Below are 18,525 nucleotides of genomic sequence, written 5' to 3' on the forward strand. Positions count from 1 at the left end.
CAGACTACAATATATTTGCATTTGTTAGCCATGCTAGCGATCTAAACAAGTGAAAAAAGTAGTAGAACGCGCTCACCTCACTAGACTTGACACTGGGTGCTGTAACCTTTGATATCATACATAAAAATAGGGAAACAATGGCTTGCAAGCCATTCTGAAGGTGTGTTCACACCGAAACGTCATGATTACAGGCTGCCAATAAATTTGGAAAAACCTGGAGTGCGTGCCTGGACATTGTTTCCCTATTTTTATGAGCGATCTAAACAATCAATCCATGCCAAAGCTACAGTAGATATGTAAAAGGTGAAAGACTCACTCACAGCCCTGCTGATTTGGAAAAATGCCATTCAGCCTTTTTCGTTTGAAACAACTTTTAGTCAGGGGAGTGTCATGGTTTCTTCATAGAGCCCTGTTGTACTTTTTTAGAGCAGGTAGTGGGCAGCTTAGTCACGTGACTCAGTTGGTATTGCTGATTGGCTCGAACACGGTATGTTTGTAAACAGCGAACAGGTCTTATTACGTTTATCTGTGGGTTTAGCAAATAAAGTAATAATACATCTATTTTATATAGCGCTTTTCCAGGTGCTCAAAGACGCTTTACATGGGCAGGAGAGACAAACTATGGCAAAACAAAAAACAGAACAAAACGGAACAAAAATAATACATGACAAAATAAAATAAAACCGAGAGAATTAGAGGTCAAAAGCAAGATTGAAAAGGTGAGTTTTGAGTGCTGATTTAAAAGATGTCAGGGTGTTTGCATCACGGATATGGCTGGGGAGGGCATTCCAGAGGGAGGGGGCAGCAGCAGCAAAGGCCCTGTCGCCCCAGGTCCGGAGCTTGGTCGTGGGAGGTGTTAGGAGGTTGGCATCTGCAGACCTAAGGCGACGGGTGGGCGTGTGACGGTGAAGGAGGTCGGACAGGTAGGGAGGGGCAAGGTTGTTGAGGGCATTAAATGTGATGAGTATTTTAAAATGTATCCTGTATTTGATTGGAAGCCAGTGGAGGTCGTGGAGGACAGGGGTGATGTGATCAGAGCGACGGGGGGAGGTGAGTATGCGGGCAGCAGAGTTTTGGACATATTGGAGTTTATTGAGAATAGTGTTTGGTGAGCCGTAGAGGATGCTGTTGCAGTAATCTAGTCTTGATGATATGAATGCATGAACCAGTGTTTCAGCAGCGGAGAGTGATAGGGACGGGCGAAGACGAGCAATGTTCCGGAGGTGATAGAAGGCCGATTTGGTTATGTGGTTCACATGGGGGAGGAAAGAAAGGGTGGAGTCCAGGATGATGCCAAGGTTACGGACGTGAGTGGAGGGGGTGACAATGGTACCATCAATATTTAGGGTGAAATCCTGGGTGTGGCTGGTGAGGGATTTTGGACCGATAATGATGATTTCTGATTTATTGCAGTTTAGTTTAAGAAAGTTATTTTGCATCCATGTTTTGATGTCTGTGAGGCAGGTGCTGAGGGTGGAGAGAGTGGCTGGAGTGATAGTCTTGGTGGAGAGGTAGAGCTGAGTGTCATCTGCATAACAGTGAAAACGCAGGCCATGTTGGCGGAGAATCAGACCAAGTGGAAGGATGTAGAGGATGAAGAGCAGGGGACCAAGTACTGAGCCTTGGGGGACACCATGAGTGATGGGGGCAGTGGGGGATTTGCAGTTGTTGATAGAGATGAATTGGTGCCTGTGTGAGAGGTATGATTGGAGCAAGGTGTGGGGGATTCCGGAGATGCCAACGGAGGACTGGAGACGAGTGATGAGGATGGGGTGACTGATGGTGTCAAAAGCAGCGCTGAGGTCTAGGAGAATGAGGATGGAGAGGGAACCAGAGTCGGCAGAGAGGAGTATGTCGTTGGTGACCTTTAGAAGAGCAGTTTCGGTGCTGTGTTTGGTGCGGAATCCGGATTGAAATGTATCGTAAAGGTTATTGTTGTCGAGGTAGGATTTTAATTGGGAGGCAATGGCTCGCTCAATTATTTTTGAGAGGAAGGGGAGGTTGGAAATGGGGCGGAAATTATCAAGGGTTTCAGGGTTGAGACCGGGTTTTTTTAGTAAGGGGGTGACGGAAGCAATTTTGAGGGCGGGGGGAAATAGGCCAGTGGTCAGAGAGGAGTTTACGATGGAGGTGATTAGGGGAGAAAGGGCAGGGAGACAAGCCTTGACTAGGATGGAGGGGATAGGGTCCAGGATGCAGGTTGAAGTTTTCATTGTAGAGAGAATAGAGGATAGGTCCGATGCGGTGATTTCAGTGAAGGATGTAAAAGGGGGGTTGGGCGGTGGAGGGGGGGTTGAATCCGGAGGGGAGATAGTGTTGGCGGAGGCAATTGTTAGTTGGGTGTGGATTTTGTCAATTTTTGTTTGTTGATGTGACAGATAGGAGACACATTTACTGACAGTGAAGGAACAGGAGATTGTGTCAGAGGGTTTAAGAAGTGTGTTGATGGTGGAAAACAGAGTCCTGGGGTTGTTGCTGCCAGACTGTATGATAGCGGAGTAGTGGGAGGAGCGTGCAGAGTTGAGGGCGTCTTTGTAGAGCTGTTGATGTTGTAAGACATTTAGGTCAACGTCCTGAGCTGATGGAAGTGAATTTGGAAACTATTCCCTTCTGCTGTGATTACATTTACATTCAGTCATTTAGCTGACTCTTATCCAAAGCAACTTACAAGTTCTGTACAACAGGTCAGCAGGAAGGGTACAACTCTTACAGCTGAGTAACAATGTTCATCAAACAGTGCTGAGACTTGGGTGCTGCAGTGTTGAGTGCATAGTAGTAGAGACATTGCAAATGAGGTATGAATTAAGTGCAAATCCTTGTTTGTATTGCATTGTAGAAGTGCAAGTCCCTCCATTTCCCTACCAAGACCGCAGAGCTGCCCAGCACCGACGTGCTTCCTTACGTGATGTACCGGACCATGAGAGACGGCCTGGCCGACCTGAAGGACCGGCTGGAGGACTGGTGCGAGAAGGAGCTCCTGAGGGTCTCTGACAAGGGTACGTCTTCTCCAAAATGGACATCAAAAATATTTTTAAAATAATAATTATATTTTAATCTTTATTTCGAACATGTAAATAAAACAAAATAAATCATTTATCTCTGGCAATGAAAAAAATTTAAATAAAAAAAAAAACTCAATTTACATGTTCGACAAGGAGTAGGAAGAAGTATACACTTATTTAATCCTACCCCTTTTCCACTACTCAAAATGAATGTAATTCCTTACTGATTGAAATCCTTACAAAACAAATTTAAACATGAAGAAAATCAAATAAAAATGTAAACACCTGTGCATGTCAAATCCCTTCCTCATCCCTGTACCTCGTGAACATAATTTCTTTATAACTGTTTTTCTATTATATATGGACATTGCTTGCCTTAACTCATTGGGGGCCAACAGCAGAGGGCGCTGATGGCCCTTTAGCGCCAGTGCTTTATCCAATGTAAAGATAGCTTTACTTGCGAGTGCTTAAAATATATGAAATATAATAGAAATAGATCTAAATAACATGTTGATCGTCAGTGAGTTGCTTCCAGTCAACATGCACGAAACAGATAACTTTTTCATACATACATTTCCGTTTTATACCGTGATTAATATGAATATATTTCTAGAGCGTTCTGTCTAATCTCAATAAACTCCAGCAAATCGAGCTTCAATGTATTTCCTTAGAAGGCGTGCCATTTGTCGCTTGATTTATGAATCGTTTTCAAATAAACGCTAGATTATCGATATTATATGTGTCATCATGCACGAACAGAAGCAGGGTCTGAAAAATCGCTTCTCCGTACTTTGGTCGGCACGAACCACACACACACACGCTCTGATGGCGGTGAAAGAAACATCGGATTAACCCAAGATTCGTAACATAGACTCCTTACCTCACATCTGATGTAGTGCAAAAAGATTAATCCAAAACCTGATTGCCATTCCAAATATTGATTGCGTTTATTGATCCAACGTTATATGTCCAAAACACATAATCCACACTGCTCCGAGTGTCCCCGGTCCATCTGTTATAACGATACTGCATGCCCGAGAAGTAAAACCTGAACCGGACTTCTTAGATCGATGCACAGCCCCAGCCAGAGGGATTACAATGATGTGCAATACCAGCCGGGAGGCGTTAGGCAGCGGTATTTGCCCTTTGCGAGCTCAGACCCATTCCCAATGATAACATCATGCTGGATGGATGAACAAATGTATGGATATAGCTAATAAAAGAAATAACGATTAAAACCTGGGATTTCTCGGGTTTGGCGCCCAGAGCATGGCGAGTTAACCCGAGATATCTCGGGTCTGGCCCTGAATGTGTTAAGCACAACATTCAGACTGTTCCACAGTTTCACTCCACATATTGAAATGCAATGTCTTCTCTTGGTAGTATGTTTAAATTATATATTTTTTTTTTATTAATATGGTACATTTTCTTGATTTCTAGTGATTTCATTGAAGGAAACCAGTCGAAGTACCTCTGCAAAATATCCTAAAGGTAATTGGGTCCAAAGAGATGGTTAGACTAAAGCTTCTGTCTCACCTCGATGGACCTGTTCGCTGTTTACAAACATACCATGTTCGAGGCAATCAGCAATACCAACCGAGTCACATGACTAAGTTGCCCCGGACCTGCGCAAGCTGCTGCGTTAAAAGATACTACGGGGCTCTATGGCGAAACCATGACACTCCCCTGACTAAAAGTTGTTTCAAACGAAAACGGCTGGAAGTAATTTAGCCAAATCAGGAGTCTTTTCACATTTTACATATCTAGCTTGGGCATGGATTGATTGTTTAGATCGCTAGCATGGCTAACAAATGCAAATATATTAGAATAGAATAGAATAGAATAGAATGATCTTTATTGTCATTGTAACAGTGTTACAACGAAATTTAAAATGCAGCCCTAGGTGCTAGCCGTCACACAGTCCTAGATCATAAAAACACAGTCCTAAACACAGTATTAAATATAAAAACAAGAGTAAGGCATAAATAGACATAACATAAACATAAACAGGGGGGTGTAAAAGATAATTGCACTATCCCTTAGTGTTGTGTGTGTGGGGGGGGGGGGTGCAGGGGAGATTGTTGTTTTAAATTTTAGCTGAGTCTAGTGCACATATGGCCCTGGGATAAAAACTAAACTTCAGTCTGTTAGTCCAGGTGGGCATGACGCTGAAACGCCTGCCCGAGCGCAGCCGTACGAGGTGTTTGTTGCCCGGGTGGTGTGGGTCTTTCAGTATTTTGACTGCTTTTCTGGGCCGAGTTGACGACCCTCTGGAGCGCCTTCCTCTCTGCGGCTGTGCAGCTGAGGAACCACACGTTGATGCAGTAGGTGAGGATGCTTTCCACGGAGCAGCGGTAAAAGGACACAAGCAGGTCTTGTCTGAGGTGGTAATTCCTCAGTATTCTCAGGAAGTACTCTGTTGTGCCTTTTGCACAATCGCCTTGGTGTTGGTTCTCCAGGTCAGGTCATCCTCCAGGTGGACGCCCAGGAATTTGATGACCGAGACTCTCTCCACGCATCCCCCGTCGATGTACAGGGGCTGTATGTCGGTCTTCTTCCTCCTGTAGTCCACAATCATCTCCTGGGTTTTTAGCTTATTCAGCTGCAGGTTGTTGATTTTGCACAGGGCTGACAGCTGCTCTACCGCATCGCGGTACGCGGCCTCGTCGCCTTTTGAGATGCAGCCCACCACGGTGGTGTCGTCAGCGAACTTGATGATGGTGTTGCTGGGGTGGACTGCGGTGAAGTCGTGGGTGTAAATAGAGTAAAAAAGGGGACTCAGCACGCAGCCCTGGGGGGATCCGGTGCTGATGGCTGTGGAGGTGTGGGGGCCTATCCTGACCCTCTGGGGGCGGTCAGACAGGAAGTCCTTGGACCACTGGCAGAGGGGATGGTTTAGTCCAAGATCCATGAGTTTGGGCACTAGTCTGTCAGGCAGGATGGTATTGAATGCAGAGCTAAAGTCCACGAAGAGCAGCCGTGCATAGCCTCCCGCTCTCTCCAGATGGGACAGGGTAGAGTGGAGAGTTGTGGCGATGGCATCCTCCGTGAACCTGTTGGCTCTGTATGCAAACTGGTGGGGGTCTAGTCCGGGTGGGAGGCTAGAGATGATGTGGGGCTTGAGTGTCTTTTCAAAGACCTTCATGGGTAGGGAGGCGAGTGCGACTGGACGGTAGTCGTTCAGGCAACTGATGGAGTTCTTCTTTGGGACCCGGATGATTATGGAGGTTTTCAGGCAGGGTGGGACGGTGGCCTGGGACAGGGACTGGTTGAAGATCTTAGTGAAGACCCCCATCAGCTGGTCAGCGCAGTCTTTCAGCACCCGTCCAACGACACCGTCCGGCCCTGCCGCTTTCCTAGGGTTCACTCCCTTCAGTGTGCGTCTCACCTCGTGCTCCGTGAGGATGATGCTGCTGAGGACTGGTAAGTGTGGTGAGGCTGCTTCTGTCGGCACCGCCTCGGGGGTGGCGTTGATGTGCAGTGTGGATGTTTTCGTCGGCCTCGCCTCGAATCGTGCGAAGAAGGAGTTCAGCTCATCTGCCAGCTGAGGGTCACCCTCATTGGCTGAGGAGTGGCTGGGTTTGTAGTTGGTCATCTGTTGGACCCCCTGCCATACCTGTCTGGTGTTGTTGCTCTGGAAGCAATCCTCGATCTTCCCCTTGTAGTTGGCCTTGGACCTCTTGATACCTCGCTTCAGGTTGGCTCTGGCAGTGCTGTATAGCTCCTTATCACAGATCAGTCTGCCCTGCTGTTCTGACCAGGATTTACGTTCATTTTGCTCCACTGATGCGCGTGCACACAGAGTCTGACGTCTACAGCGAACAGATCTATAGAGCGTATTTGTAAACTCCCAAGGAAACTATAAAGGAAGGAAGGGTCATCACGTCACTGTGTAGTGCAAAGGGTTTAGACAACTTATTATCTTGGATGTCATACTCATCGCCAATTTGTTGCATTGTTAACTAGCTAACATTTTATATATTGGTTGATGTATATTTCTTTAGATGTTTGTATATTTTTTTTATTTACCCCCTCCACCCCACCTACCCAACCTCCTCCAATGTAGTTTCTTCGTCAAATGTATATACTCTTTTTTTTAGACTCTTTTTGTATCACAAACAATACTGTATTTGTAAATCTGGTATGCCATAAATGTATAGATGTAGCAGTATTGTCTCTGTATGTCATGTTTGTCATATATGTTATGATGAATTGAAAATGGGGGACCCTGATGTAAACAAGACGAATGTCTTTCTCTGGTCTGCATCCAAACAATTGTGTGTATTGAGCTGTACTGTATTGTACCCATTCTGCAATCTATTAATAACATTTTCAATCAATCAATTAAATCAATACAGGCTTCAATAGCACTGGCACCAAGCAGAGCATAGAACACTGGTATTGTGACGTGATGACCCTTCGTTCTTTCAGTCTTCTTGGTCAACTCCAGGAAGTGGACCCAAGGAGAGTAAATGGAGACGTCACTAGTATACTCTTAATTTTGTGTCATATCCTTTGATAAATTGGGGTAGAACACATGGACAGCTAAAGTGCCAGCATTTCCATTCCACTCCCAGTGCAGCATATACCGCTATCTCCCATTGGGTGACTTAGCCTGATATATTATCCCTAAGTGGACCCAGGAACAGCCTTGTTATATTAGCCCTGAGTGGACCCAGAAAGTCTTGTTATATTAGCCCTGAGTGGACCCAGGAAGCGTGTAGCCTTTTTACAACGTATCCGCGTTTCCGGTGCGCTGATTGGCCAGGTCATGTGACATGTGCGCCCAATAGCGTGTTTGCCCATTTCCGCGTCGAACAGTGTGCAAACTACCTGGCGTTCTATCGCCATGCTCTAAGACAAACTCTAACCTTAACCAACTTCGAAAGAGTGCCTAAGCTTAACCGGCGAAAGAACTTGCAGTCACGCTCTAAGACAAACTCTAACCTTAACCAACTTCGAAGAGTGCCTAAGCTTAACCAGTGTAGAAACTTGCCGTCCCACGATTGGCGCTCATGTCACATGACCTGGCCAATCGGAGCGCAAAACGGGAACCCGGAAACGCGGATGTGTTGTAAAAAGGCTTCAAGCACCCAGGAACAGCCTTGTTTGAATGAGGTTTTGCCCTAGAAACTATTTAAATCCCAAGGTGGATAATACTCATCTAGCAGGCCACCATTCTTACTTGGCGCGACCCCGAGTCAGTCGCCATGGGTTTTGCTCAGCAACGAATGTGCACATTTATAGTTATTATGTTTGTTTTTACTACTTTTTTTATCGAAGCATCACTGGCGGGGACGTCATACGACCGCCAGTCACTTATTGACCTAAACTCCGGACTCAAAGGGGAGTTTAGAGACACTTTATCATGCCAAGAATGGCCAACGGAGATCAGGCGGGACAAAGACAACGCGGGAGACAAAGACGGACGCAAGACAAAGAAAAAACACAGGGGGAAGAGGAGCGGGATCAGATTAAGATTAAGGAAATCTGCTTACCGTCCGGCTATTCCATCTATCTTCCTAGCGAATGCCCGTTCGCTAGAGAGTAAGATGGATGATTTACGTGCGCGGGTCCGATTCCAGCGAGAGATGAGGGAATGCAATATCCTGTGCTTCACCGAGACCTGGCTGAAACCAGTGACTCCCGATCACAGCATCTCTCCCTCCGACTCCTTCACCATCTTCAGAGCGGATCGTACAGAAGCCTCCGGGAAGAGCATCGGCGGGGGGCTATGCCTTATGACCAACAACGGCTGGACTAGCCCCGGGGAAGTGAAGATACTCTCCCGTTCATGCTCTCCCGACATGGAACACCTCACGATCCAATGTCGTCCGTTCCATCTTCCGCGCGAATTCACTGCAGTGATCATGACTGCAGTGTACATCCACCCCCAGGCGAATGTCGACAGGGCGCTAGGGGAACTACACGACCATCTGAACGCGCACCAGATCAAGCATCCGGACGCAGCCATGATCGTAGCCGGGGACTTCAATCAGGCGAATCTGAAGAAAGTCATGCCGTCTTTCTTCCAGCACATCGTCTGCTCCACAAGGGGAGGAAATACACTCGACCACTGCTACACCCCGTTCAGAGCCGGATACAAGGCTGTACCGGCTCCACCATTAGCGGGAGCAACAAACACGTCGGATCATGCCGCCATCTTTTTGGTCCCAGCGTATAAACAGAGATCACGTGACGCCGTCGTGTCACGTGAGGTACAAAAATGGGACGACCAATCAGAGGCCACGTTTCAGGACGCACTAGATGACGCCGACTGGGGAATGTTCAGGAGGAGTAACAGTGACGTCAGCGATTTCACAGACGCTGTAGTGTCATTCATAACAACACTGGCTGATAGTATCGTCCCCACAAAGAAGGCGAGGGTGTTCCCAAACCAGAAACCATGGGTGGACAGTACCATCAGAGCAGCCCTGAACTCTCGCACCACTGCTTATAACCGGGGCAGAGAGTCAGGAAACATGGAAGAGTACAAGACATCTACACTCTGCGCAAGGCTGTCAAACTTTCTAAGAGGACGTATGCCGACAAGATGGAGGCACAGAATGACACAAGAGGCTTATGGCAGGGACCGAGGGCTATAACTGACTACAAAGTCAGCGCCCCCTCAATGGGGAGCGGCGACGCCTCCCTTGCGGACCAGCTCAACACCTTCTATGCACGGTTTGGTGCAAACAGTGGCACTGCTAGCCCAACGGCTAGTGACGTCACTGGTGCGCCGGCTGTTGTGGAGGGGGGGGGGGGGGGGGCATCCGCGGGGGGGGGGGGGGGGGGGGGACGCTCTCTCATTGACTGTACACAGTGTGAGAAGAGCATTTATGCAGGTGAACACCAGGAAGGCTGCTGGCCCAGATGGTATAACAGGACGCATACTTAAGTCCTGTGCCAACCAGCTTGCCCCGGTGTTCACCGCCATATTTAATCAATCCCTGGCGGAGTCGGTGGTCCCTGCCTGCTTCAAGATGTCTACCATCATCCCTGTACCGAAGAAACCCTCCCCAACATGTCCAAATGACTACAGACCGGTGGCACTCACCTCTGTGGTCATGAAATGTTTTGAGAGGCTGGTCAAGGACCACATTTGTGCCTCCCTCCCCAGTGATATGGACCCTATGCAATTTGCATACAGGACAAACGGGTCCACTGACGACGCGGTCTCCCAGGTACTGCACAGCACCCTCTCCCACCTTGACCGTCAGAAGGGGGGCTATGTGAGACTGTTGTTCATTGACTACAGCTCAGCGTTCAACACCATAGTCCCCACCAGACTGGTGGACAAGCTGATCGAGCTGGGTCTGAGCTCCGCCCTGAGCGCCTGGGTACTGGACTTTCTGAGTGAAAGACCCCAGGCGGTCAGGGTGGGGGGTCAGACCTCCAACACCATCACCCTGAGCATCGGGTCCCCCCAGGGCTGTGTTCTAAGCCCCCTGCTGTACTCACTCTACACACACGACTGTGTGGCCAAGTTCAGCTCCAACTCCATAGTGAAGTTCGCAGACGACACGTGGTGGTGGGGCTGATCTCGGACAACGACGAGAAGGCCTACCGGGAGGAGGTTGAGGTACTGGAACGCTGGTGCCAGGACAACAGCCTGCTCCTGAACATTGGTAAAACCAAGGAGCTGATCGTGGATTATAGGAGAGGACAGCAGGAGACACACACACCACTGATGATTAACGGGGCTACCGTGGACAGGGTGAGCAGCTTTAAGTACCTGGGGGTCCACATCTCAGAGGACCTGACATGGTCAACACACATAGACACAGTAGTAAAGAAGGCGAAACAGCGCCTCTACCACCTGAGACAGTTAAGGAAGTTCAGAGTATCGGGGAAGATACTCCAGTCCTTCTACTCAGGAGCTGTAGAGAGCATCTTGACTGGAAACATCACTGCCTGGTATGGAAACAGCACGGCACAAGACAAGAAGGCCCTACAGAGAGTGGTGCGCTCAGCCGAGCGTACCACGGGTATTGCACTACCTCCCCTGCAGGTTCTATACAACAAGAGGTGCAAATCCAGAGCCTGCAGGATAATGAAAGACCCTCACCACCCCAATAACAGCCTGTTCCAGCTGCTGAGGTCAGGCAGACGCCTGCGAACCCCAGCTACTAGGACAGAGAGGCTTAGGCTCAGCTTCTTCCCCCAGGCCATCAGAGTCCTGAACAATGAACATTGAGTACCACTGTAACACTTTAGCATGAGCGGGCACACACTCAAGCCGCACGCACCCTCACTTATTGCCAAAAGGAAAGGCCACTTTAAATTAGTATTAGCAACAGTAACAGTGTATTGCACTACTATTACTACTACTGTTAACTGTTACCCGTTATTGCACAAATGTATTGTTACCTGCTACCTGTTATTGCACAATTTTATTGCACACTTTTTTGTATTGGATTCTATTATATGTTGTACCAATTGCACATCGTTGCGGGCAAGACCACCCGCATTTCATTGTATATCCGTATGCCGTGACAAATAAAACTCTTGACTTGACCATTTAGGTTGAAAATGTTCTTGTAAAAAAAAAAGCTACTGTATATATTTACATTTAGAATCACAGCCTACAACCACCTTGAAAATATTTTTGAAAATGCATAATGCAACAGAAATCACGTCATGGAACACTCATCCGTCGTCCCCCTAAATCTCTCCATCCTAGTAAAAGATCCAGAGATATCATCCAGCTCAGAGCCGAGGACAAGAGCTGAGCTTCTACATTGTGAGTACATTTCATAAAATGTATTGATCTTTTAGTCTTCTGTCGTAAAAATTACAATTAGTTAACATTAACCTTCTTATACTAATGCACTCTTCCTACTATACCAATGTCATTACAATGTACTCAACACTGCAGCACCCAGGTTTCAGCACTGTTTGATGATCATTGTTACTCAGCTGTAAGAGTTGTACCCTTCCTGCTGACTTGTCTTACAGAACCCGTAAGTCGCTTTTGATAATAGCGTTCAGCTAAATGACTAAATGTTAACGTTACCTCAGATCACAATGACCTCACACTGGACCCCAACACGGCCAACCCCTACCTGAGCCTCTCCGAAAGCCTGAGAGGCGTGACCACGCAGTCGGAGCCCCAGCCCTGCCCGGAGCACCCCGACCGCTTCACCAGCTGGGCCCAGGTGCTGTGCCGGGCGGGCGTGGCCGGGCGCTGCTACTGGGAGGTGGAGTGGAGCGGGAGCGCCGGCGTCTCCGTGGGGATCTGCTACAGAGGCATGAGCCGGAGCGGAGGAGGCAGCGAGTGCAAGCTGGGGCACAACGTCAAGTCCTGGAGCCTGGACTGCTCCCACTCTGCCTGCTCCTTCCGGCACGGCAGGTGCAGCGAGGCGGCGGCCGCCGTGCCCCCCTGCCCCGGCAGGATAGGGGTGTACCTGGACTTCAGGGCCGGGACGCTGGCCTTCTACGGTGTCTCCGACACGCTGGTGCTCCTTTACAGGGTGAAGACGACGTTCAGCCAGCCCCTCTACCCGGGGTTCTGGGTGGGGCTGGGCTCCACCCTGAGTCTGTGCCCGTACAAAGCTCCGGCTTGAAGGTGTTAACCCTTTCACTGCCACAAAACAAATGTAGTGTGGTAGTGAAAGGGTTAAGTGGTATTTCTCCTACTTTGTTCCCGTACTTGAATATACACGTAAAGGTTTATTTCATCTTTAACACAATTTCATCTATAATAACGAAACAAGGACACGTGTTTGTGCTCAAAGCTCATTATTTTATTAATAACTGTGCCAGCAGATAGCAGTCATCACACTTTGGTAGAGAGGAAGGAGGGGGGGGCTTAGATCTTGTTGAAGGCAGCAACATCCACACTTTGGACCTGAAATTACAGAAAAACACCAATGATCAGTCTATTTTCATTTGAATGTCAACATTATATATTGTGTCATACAGTTTGCTAATTTATCATCTCACTTTATTAGCTCATCCGCTAATGTATTTCTAAATAATTTATGCTTATGTAGTAAACCCATTTTTTTATTATCAATACCCGGTGGTCTATTGTGAATCATTTGTTACAAAGAAGCTCATTGGGCCTCTATTGCAGCATGTATCAATCTTTTTGGTAATGATTTGTGCAAGTTGTACAGTATCTCGAGCATGTGGAAATATCTGATTACTTTCAGTGATATAATGTGCATATTAAAAGGTGCTATAGATAACATTCAGCCACTAGGTGTCGCAGTAGAGTTCAAGTTTCAAGTTTCTTTAATAGTTGTCATACAGAAGTACAGAATACTTTTATACAAAATGCTTCTTACTGTTGCGCTCCAGAGACTGTGCAAGACAAGATAAGTATGAAATAAAATAACATAGTAAAATTAGAAGTAAAAAAAAATTAGGTCACAGTGTTCAGTTTAGACATATGTACAATGTTCGATGCAGAATAGACGTAGTTACCATATTTTTTTTTTTTTTTTTTTTTTTTATCTCATTCATTCCATAAGAACGTAGAATACACATTACAGACTTTTTTTTATATGGTCCATTTGCATGTTCTTGGTATCTGATTCTAGGGACATCTATGGATCTCAGGGAATGTATTCCCAGTGTCAGAAATACAGTGTCTGTTACTAGGCTTGAGTAAATTGTAATAGAATATCAATAAAAACATTTTTTTATCTTTGACTGTGAATAACACTATGCTCAAATTGACCAGACCTGAAAAATCTAAGCAAATTAATAGATGGAAGATGATTAAACAGAAGGTTTTGTAGATACAGTACTGAATTCTGCCATCCGGACACATGCAATTTGAAATATGATTATATAATATAGGATATCAGGCATAAAATGGTTATGCGATTAAAATGCGATTAATTAGATTAATTAATTACAAATCATGTAATTAATTAGATACATTTTTTTAATCGCCTGACGGCACTAATAATTAGGTTGTAGGCAGTGTTAATTTTGTTGACTAAATTGATGACGAAAGATGTTCGTCAACGAAGGTTTTTTTCATGACGACAACGAGACGTAACGTCAATTATAACTTTTCGAATGATTATTTCAGTATTTCCGTTTCCGGCTGTGACGTGAGTCTCTGCAGCAGGCAGGTGACGCAGGCACGTGGGGCTTTCATTCTGTCCCTGACACAGCACAAGCACGGAGGTAGAAAGACCAGTAGGTGGCATTACTGCATTATCAAAGAGCTGAGCCGCCCCCCTCAGGCCCTCACTCAGTCAGACAATGGCGACCGCGAACCAACAGCAACAGGGTCTCAAGTTAATGATCAATTATCCCATGGGCTTGGAAGAAAACGAAGACCAGACCTCTGGGCATACTTTAGATATATAGAGCTCGAAAGACTGACAATGTATTGTTGAAAAAAGTTAAACACGAGGAGAGGCCGCTCAGGCCGGGGAGAAATGTGGTCATCGGATGAAGGGAAAAAACACCACTAATCTCAAACGCCATCTGAAGACATTCCACAAGGAAATCCAGGTAAATGTAAAAATGCATTAGCACCATATGACATGAATGATATGAATTTGTGGTGGATTAGCCCGTCTGTTGTAACTTGCTTGCTTGCTAGCTACTAGCTAGCCCCCTGATGCTAACGCTACTCTAGCCACGTGACCGCTTTGCTGTAAGATGATAATATTGTGTTGTGTTCTCATCTTCGCTGTAAGATGATAATATTGTGTTGTGTCCTCATCTTTGCTGTAAGATGATAATATTATGTTGTGTTCTCATCTTCGCCGCAAGATGATAATATTGTGTTGTGTTCTCATCTTCGCCGCAAGATGATAATATTGTGTTGTGTTCTCATCTTCGCCGCAAGATGATAATATTGTGTTGTGTTCTCATCTTCGCTGTAAGATGATAATATTGGCACTTTACACACCAACCTCAAATGTGATTTATCATTTTATATGTTTATGCAAGCAGATTGCAATCAGATTGCTACTGTGTGTACTATACACACTACTATTATCTACTCAACTACTACTGTACTGTGTTTGTTTACAACAGACAGTATCCCGTTAGTTAGTGTTGTTGTTACACTGCGCTGGCTGCTGTTACTGAGTGTTATTTAATATTTATCATTCAAATAAATCGCTGCCAGGTGAGCAAGGCAAGAGATAATGTCTTAAGTTATTGCTCCATTCACAGATCGACAGTGAGTGCACCCTTCCTGTATATTACTTGTGCCGCAGACTCAGATTCCCCTAGGTTAAAAATAAATACGCAATTTAAATCAGAATATGTTCCATGTTGACTATTTCTGACTTCTGACAAGTTTTTTTCCATTGACTAAAAATAGACAAAAATGTCATCCGTTTTCGTCGACTAAATCTAGACGAAAACAAAAAAGACAAAATTGAGACAAACTGACTAAGGCCCCGTTTAGACGAGCGTTTTGTGAACAGAAACCGCAAAAGTCATCTTGCGGTTTCACTTTAAATTTTACGTTTAGACGAGCGTTTTGGGATGGAATTCTGCGTGCAGACGACGCTGTAACGACTCGAGACGACGGAGCCCCACTGTCACACGATTGGCGCATATGTCACATGACGTGCCGTGAAGACCCGCCCTACTCTGCCTCTGATTCGCAGACTGTGGATGGGGAATGTGATTGCACCAAAGCAGAGTCACTCACAGACAGTGGGTCCACTCACGCCGCGGGACAGATTCTTGTGTATTTAACCCTTTCACTGCCACACGACAGCCGGTTGTGTGATAGTAAAGGGTTAACCTTCTGTCGTGTGGCAGTGAAAGGGTTAAAAGTACTGCCAATGTAGCCTTCAGGTGATCTCCGTTGATATAAGTCAGACATACTTGCTTTGTTTACGTCTCGGCTACTGGCGCATACCTGCTACCTGTGACGTAAGCAGTACGCGCGACCAGAGCCGTGACAACCCTTTCGTCATCGTTTTATCAGATTTATACGTTTTAACAGTTTAGACGAGAGCGCAAAGCTTTTGCGTTTCTAGGAATTCCACCCTGGAAGGTAGTCTCACTTTTTTGCGGTTTCACCCCGTAAAAACGCCGTTTCCGTATAAACGAAAGGCACATCCGAAAAAATATTTTTGCGGATTCACCTGCTAGCGTTTCCGTCTAAACGGGGCCTAAGACTAAAATGCTCAGACATTTAGTTGACTAAAACTGACTAAACGAAAAATAAATGAAAATTACTAAATATGATAAACGAAAAAGGAGCACTTGACACATGACTAAGACTAAAACTAAAATCAAAATAGCTGCCAAAATTAACACTGGTTGTAGGCTACTAGGGTGCATATTAGCCTACCTAATTTAGTTAATGTCTAATCTAACGAACAGTGTCTGGTGCACTACGGCTAAAGCTAAAGAGAACCATCAACCGCAGGGCTCACTGAGGTTCGAATCTCATTTCTTTCTAACATTAGGATGAACAGGCCTTTACGATAGTGTACACAATCCTTCTGCTCTTTGTCCCATTAGCCTCCGACATTCTCTTTGGTAGACTGCTCTTGTTTTGTTGGAACAAAAGTATTCTTGTTTTTGTTTGGCACCTGCGTCAAATTGCCACCTTCTGATTGGTTGCCGTTTGTGATCAATGATATGGCTATAAAGTTTGAATATCAAATGTTCTAACCGTTGCATTGTTTTTAACACTCAAATATAATTTCTATTCACATGGCTTTTTTGCTTAACTTTACTATTAGACTCTGCCCATCCCATCAGTCCTGTGACTGACTATCCATCTAGTAGGGAACACTGCATCACAGCATTCTGTCTGAAGCTCACGGATGATGGCATTATGCTTCGCTGAAATGTTACAACTAAGCCTTTCCTGGCAGGTAACAAGATGAGTTAACCTACAAATATGACAGTTCTGCACAATAATGATGTAAGAACGTCTGATCACCGAGTGTATCTGACTCCCATCTAAACGTATAACATATCAATCACGCCATACGTACCTTATGCATACTGCACCTGTGTATGCTTACTTACTCTTAGTATATATTTAGATAGTGTATTGGAACTACATTTATAGTAATGCAAATATAATATAGGGCCTTTATAGGGCATACAGACCCTCATCTGCACCTTGAATTACACTCCCTACTTGCTCATATGCACATACTCAAGAGTTAATTATATTGTTTACACTGTCCATTACAATTTTTACTTTTCTACTGTACTATAATTTTATGACCTGTAATCATGTGTTCTACCATCACCATGTACCTCCCCTCCCCCATGCTGCTATTATGCCTGAATTTCCCCAAGGGGATCAATAAAGGAATGTCTTAACTAAGAGATTCGCTGGGATAAAAGTTAACGGATAGATATTTAGTAGGGATGCTCGATATTGGCTTTTTTACCGATATACCGATATTGTCCAACTCTTAATTTCCGATACCGATATATGCAGGGTAATTTCAGGTAATTAAGTAAGGGATAATGTATAGCTACGAGGTCATTGTCGCAAAATAATTGACCGACGCGAGTTCTGGAAAATACAGTGAAGGTCAATTATTTTGCGACAATGACAGAGTATATAGCTATACATTATCCCGCTTATTACATGGCTAACTTACTAACAATATACCTAATTCATTTTACACCATCGACAAGACGAGATCAAATGCAGACTCAGTTCTGTTCTGTGGCTCCGCTGTCATCGCTGGCAGGTGTGTGGTCTGATTGCACTGATGTAGTGCAGCTGTGCATAATGGTAATGCTTAATTCATTTTACACCATCGACAAGACGAGATAAAATGCAGACGCAGTTCTGTTCTGTGGCTCCGCTGTCATCGCTGGCAGGTGTGTGGTCTGATTGCACTGATGTAGTGCAGCTGTGCATAATGGTAATGCTTAATTCATTTTACACCATCGACAAGACGAGATCAAATGCAGACGCAGTTCTGTTCTGTGGCTCCGCTGTCATCGCTGGCAGGTGTGGTCTGATTGCACTGATGTAGTGCAGCTGTGCATAATGGTAATGCTTAGCTTTCGTGACTGCGACCAAAATGCTTGATTGTGATTGGTCAATAGCGCTCCCGTATCAGGTCATTATTGCGCGTTGCCCATGACAGCGGTCAGTTATCAAGAAATAATTAACCGCTGTCGGGGGCAACCGAGCGCTATTGACCAATCACAATCAAGCATTTTGGCTAATGTTAAAACGCCATGTAATAACATTACATATATCTTGTCATGGAATTAACACAACATTATGCATACTTTTGACAATAAATAAAATCAGAATTTGTTCTTACTTGCCTGGGTAAATAAAGGTGAAATAAATGTAAAAAATAAAAAATATATTTTTTTTAAAACAAGATACCGATAATTTCCGATATCACATTTTAATGCCAATATCGGTAGGCCGATAATATCGGACATCCCTAATATTTTGCCATTTACACTCGTCGCCCGGCCTCGTTTCGATTCAAGATGACGGCGACATGAACGAGGCAAATTGTTTGTTTGTTCGTTAGTTCCTGTGCTCGATAATAACTTTATTTATAATGCAACTTTCATACATGGATTG

The 18,525-nt window shown here is 45.3% G+C and overlaps 2 protein-coding genes across 5 annotated transcripts in view; one reads left to right on the plus strand and one right to left on the minus strand.

Annotated features, from left to right (window-relative positions):
• The window catches only part of LOC311227420 (tripartite motif-containing protein 16-like), a gene marked incomplete at its 5' end in the record, with an annotated part of 55,477 nt that extends 42,891 nt beyond the window's left edge, over positions 1 to 12,586 (plus strand). For all 3 annotated transcript variants that reach the window (XM_084313056.1, XM_084313057.1, XM_084313058.1), the window contains 4 exons: positions 2,837 to 2,996; positions 4,443 to 4,493; positions 11,686 to 11,745; positions 12,024 to 12,586. In XM_084313056.1, coding sequence (XP_084169182.1) covers positions 2,837 to 2,996; positions 4,443 to 4,493; positions 11,686 to 11,745; positions 12,024 to 12,568 — 816 coding nt within the window. In that variant the 3' untranslated portion in view covers positions 12,569 to 12,586. The remainder of the gene's footprint in view (positions 1 to 2,836; positions 2,997 to 4,442; positions 4,494 to 11,685; positions 11,746 to 12,023) is intronic.
• Positions 12,587 to 12,726: 140 nt separating this feature from the next.
• The window catches only part of LOC311227421 (elongation factor 1-delta-like), a 36,602-nt gene continuing 30,803 nt past the window's right edge, over positions 12,727 to 18,525 (minus strand). For both annotated transcript variants that reach the window (XM_084313059.1, XM_084313060.1), the window contains one exon: positions 12,727 to 12,852. In XM_084313059.1, the coding sequence (XP_084169185.1) occupies positions 12,814 to 12,852 (39 nt within the window). In that variant the 3' untranslated portion in view covers positions 12,727 to 12,813. The remainder of the gene's footprint in view (positions 12,853 to 18,525) is intronic.

This window comes from Notolepis coatsorum, assembly GCF_963971535.1.
Source record: "Notolepis coatsorum genome assembly, chromosome: 4".
Lineage (NCBI taxonomy): Eukaryota > Metazoa > Chordata > Actinopteri > Aulopiformes > Paralepididae > Notolepis > Notolepis coatsorum.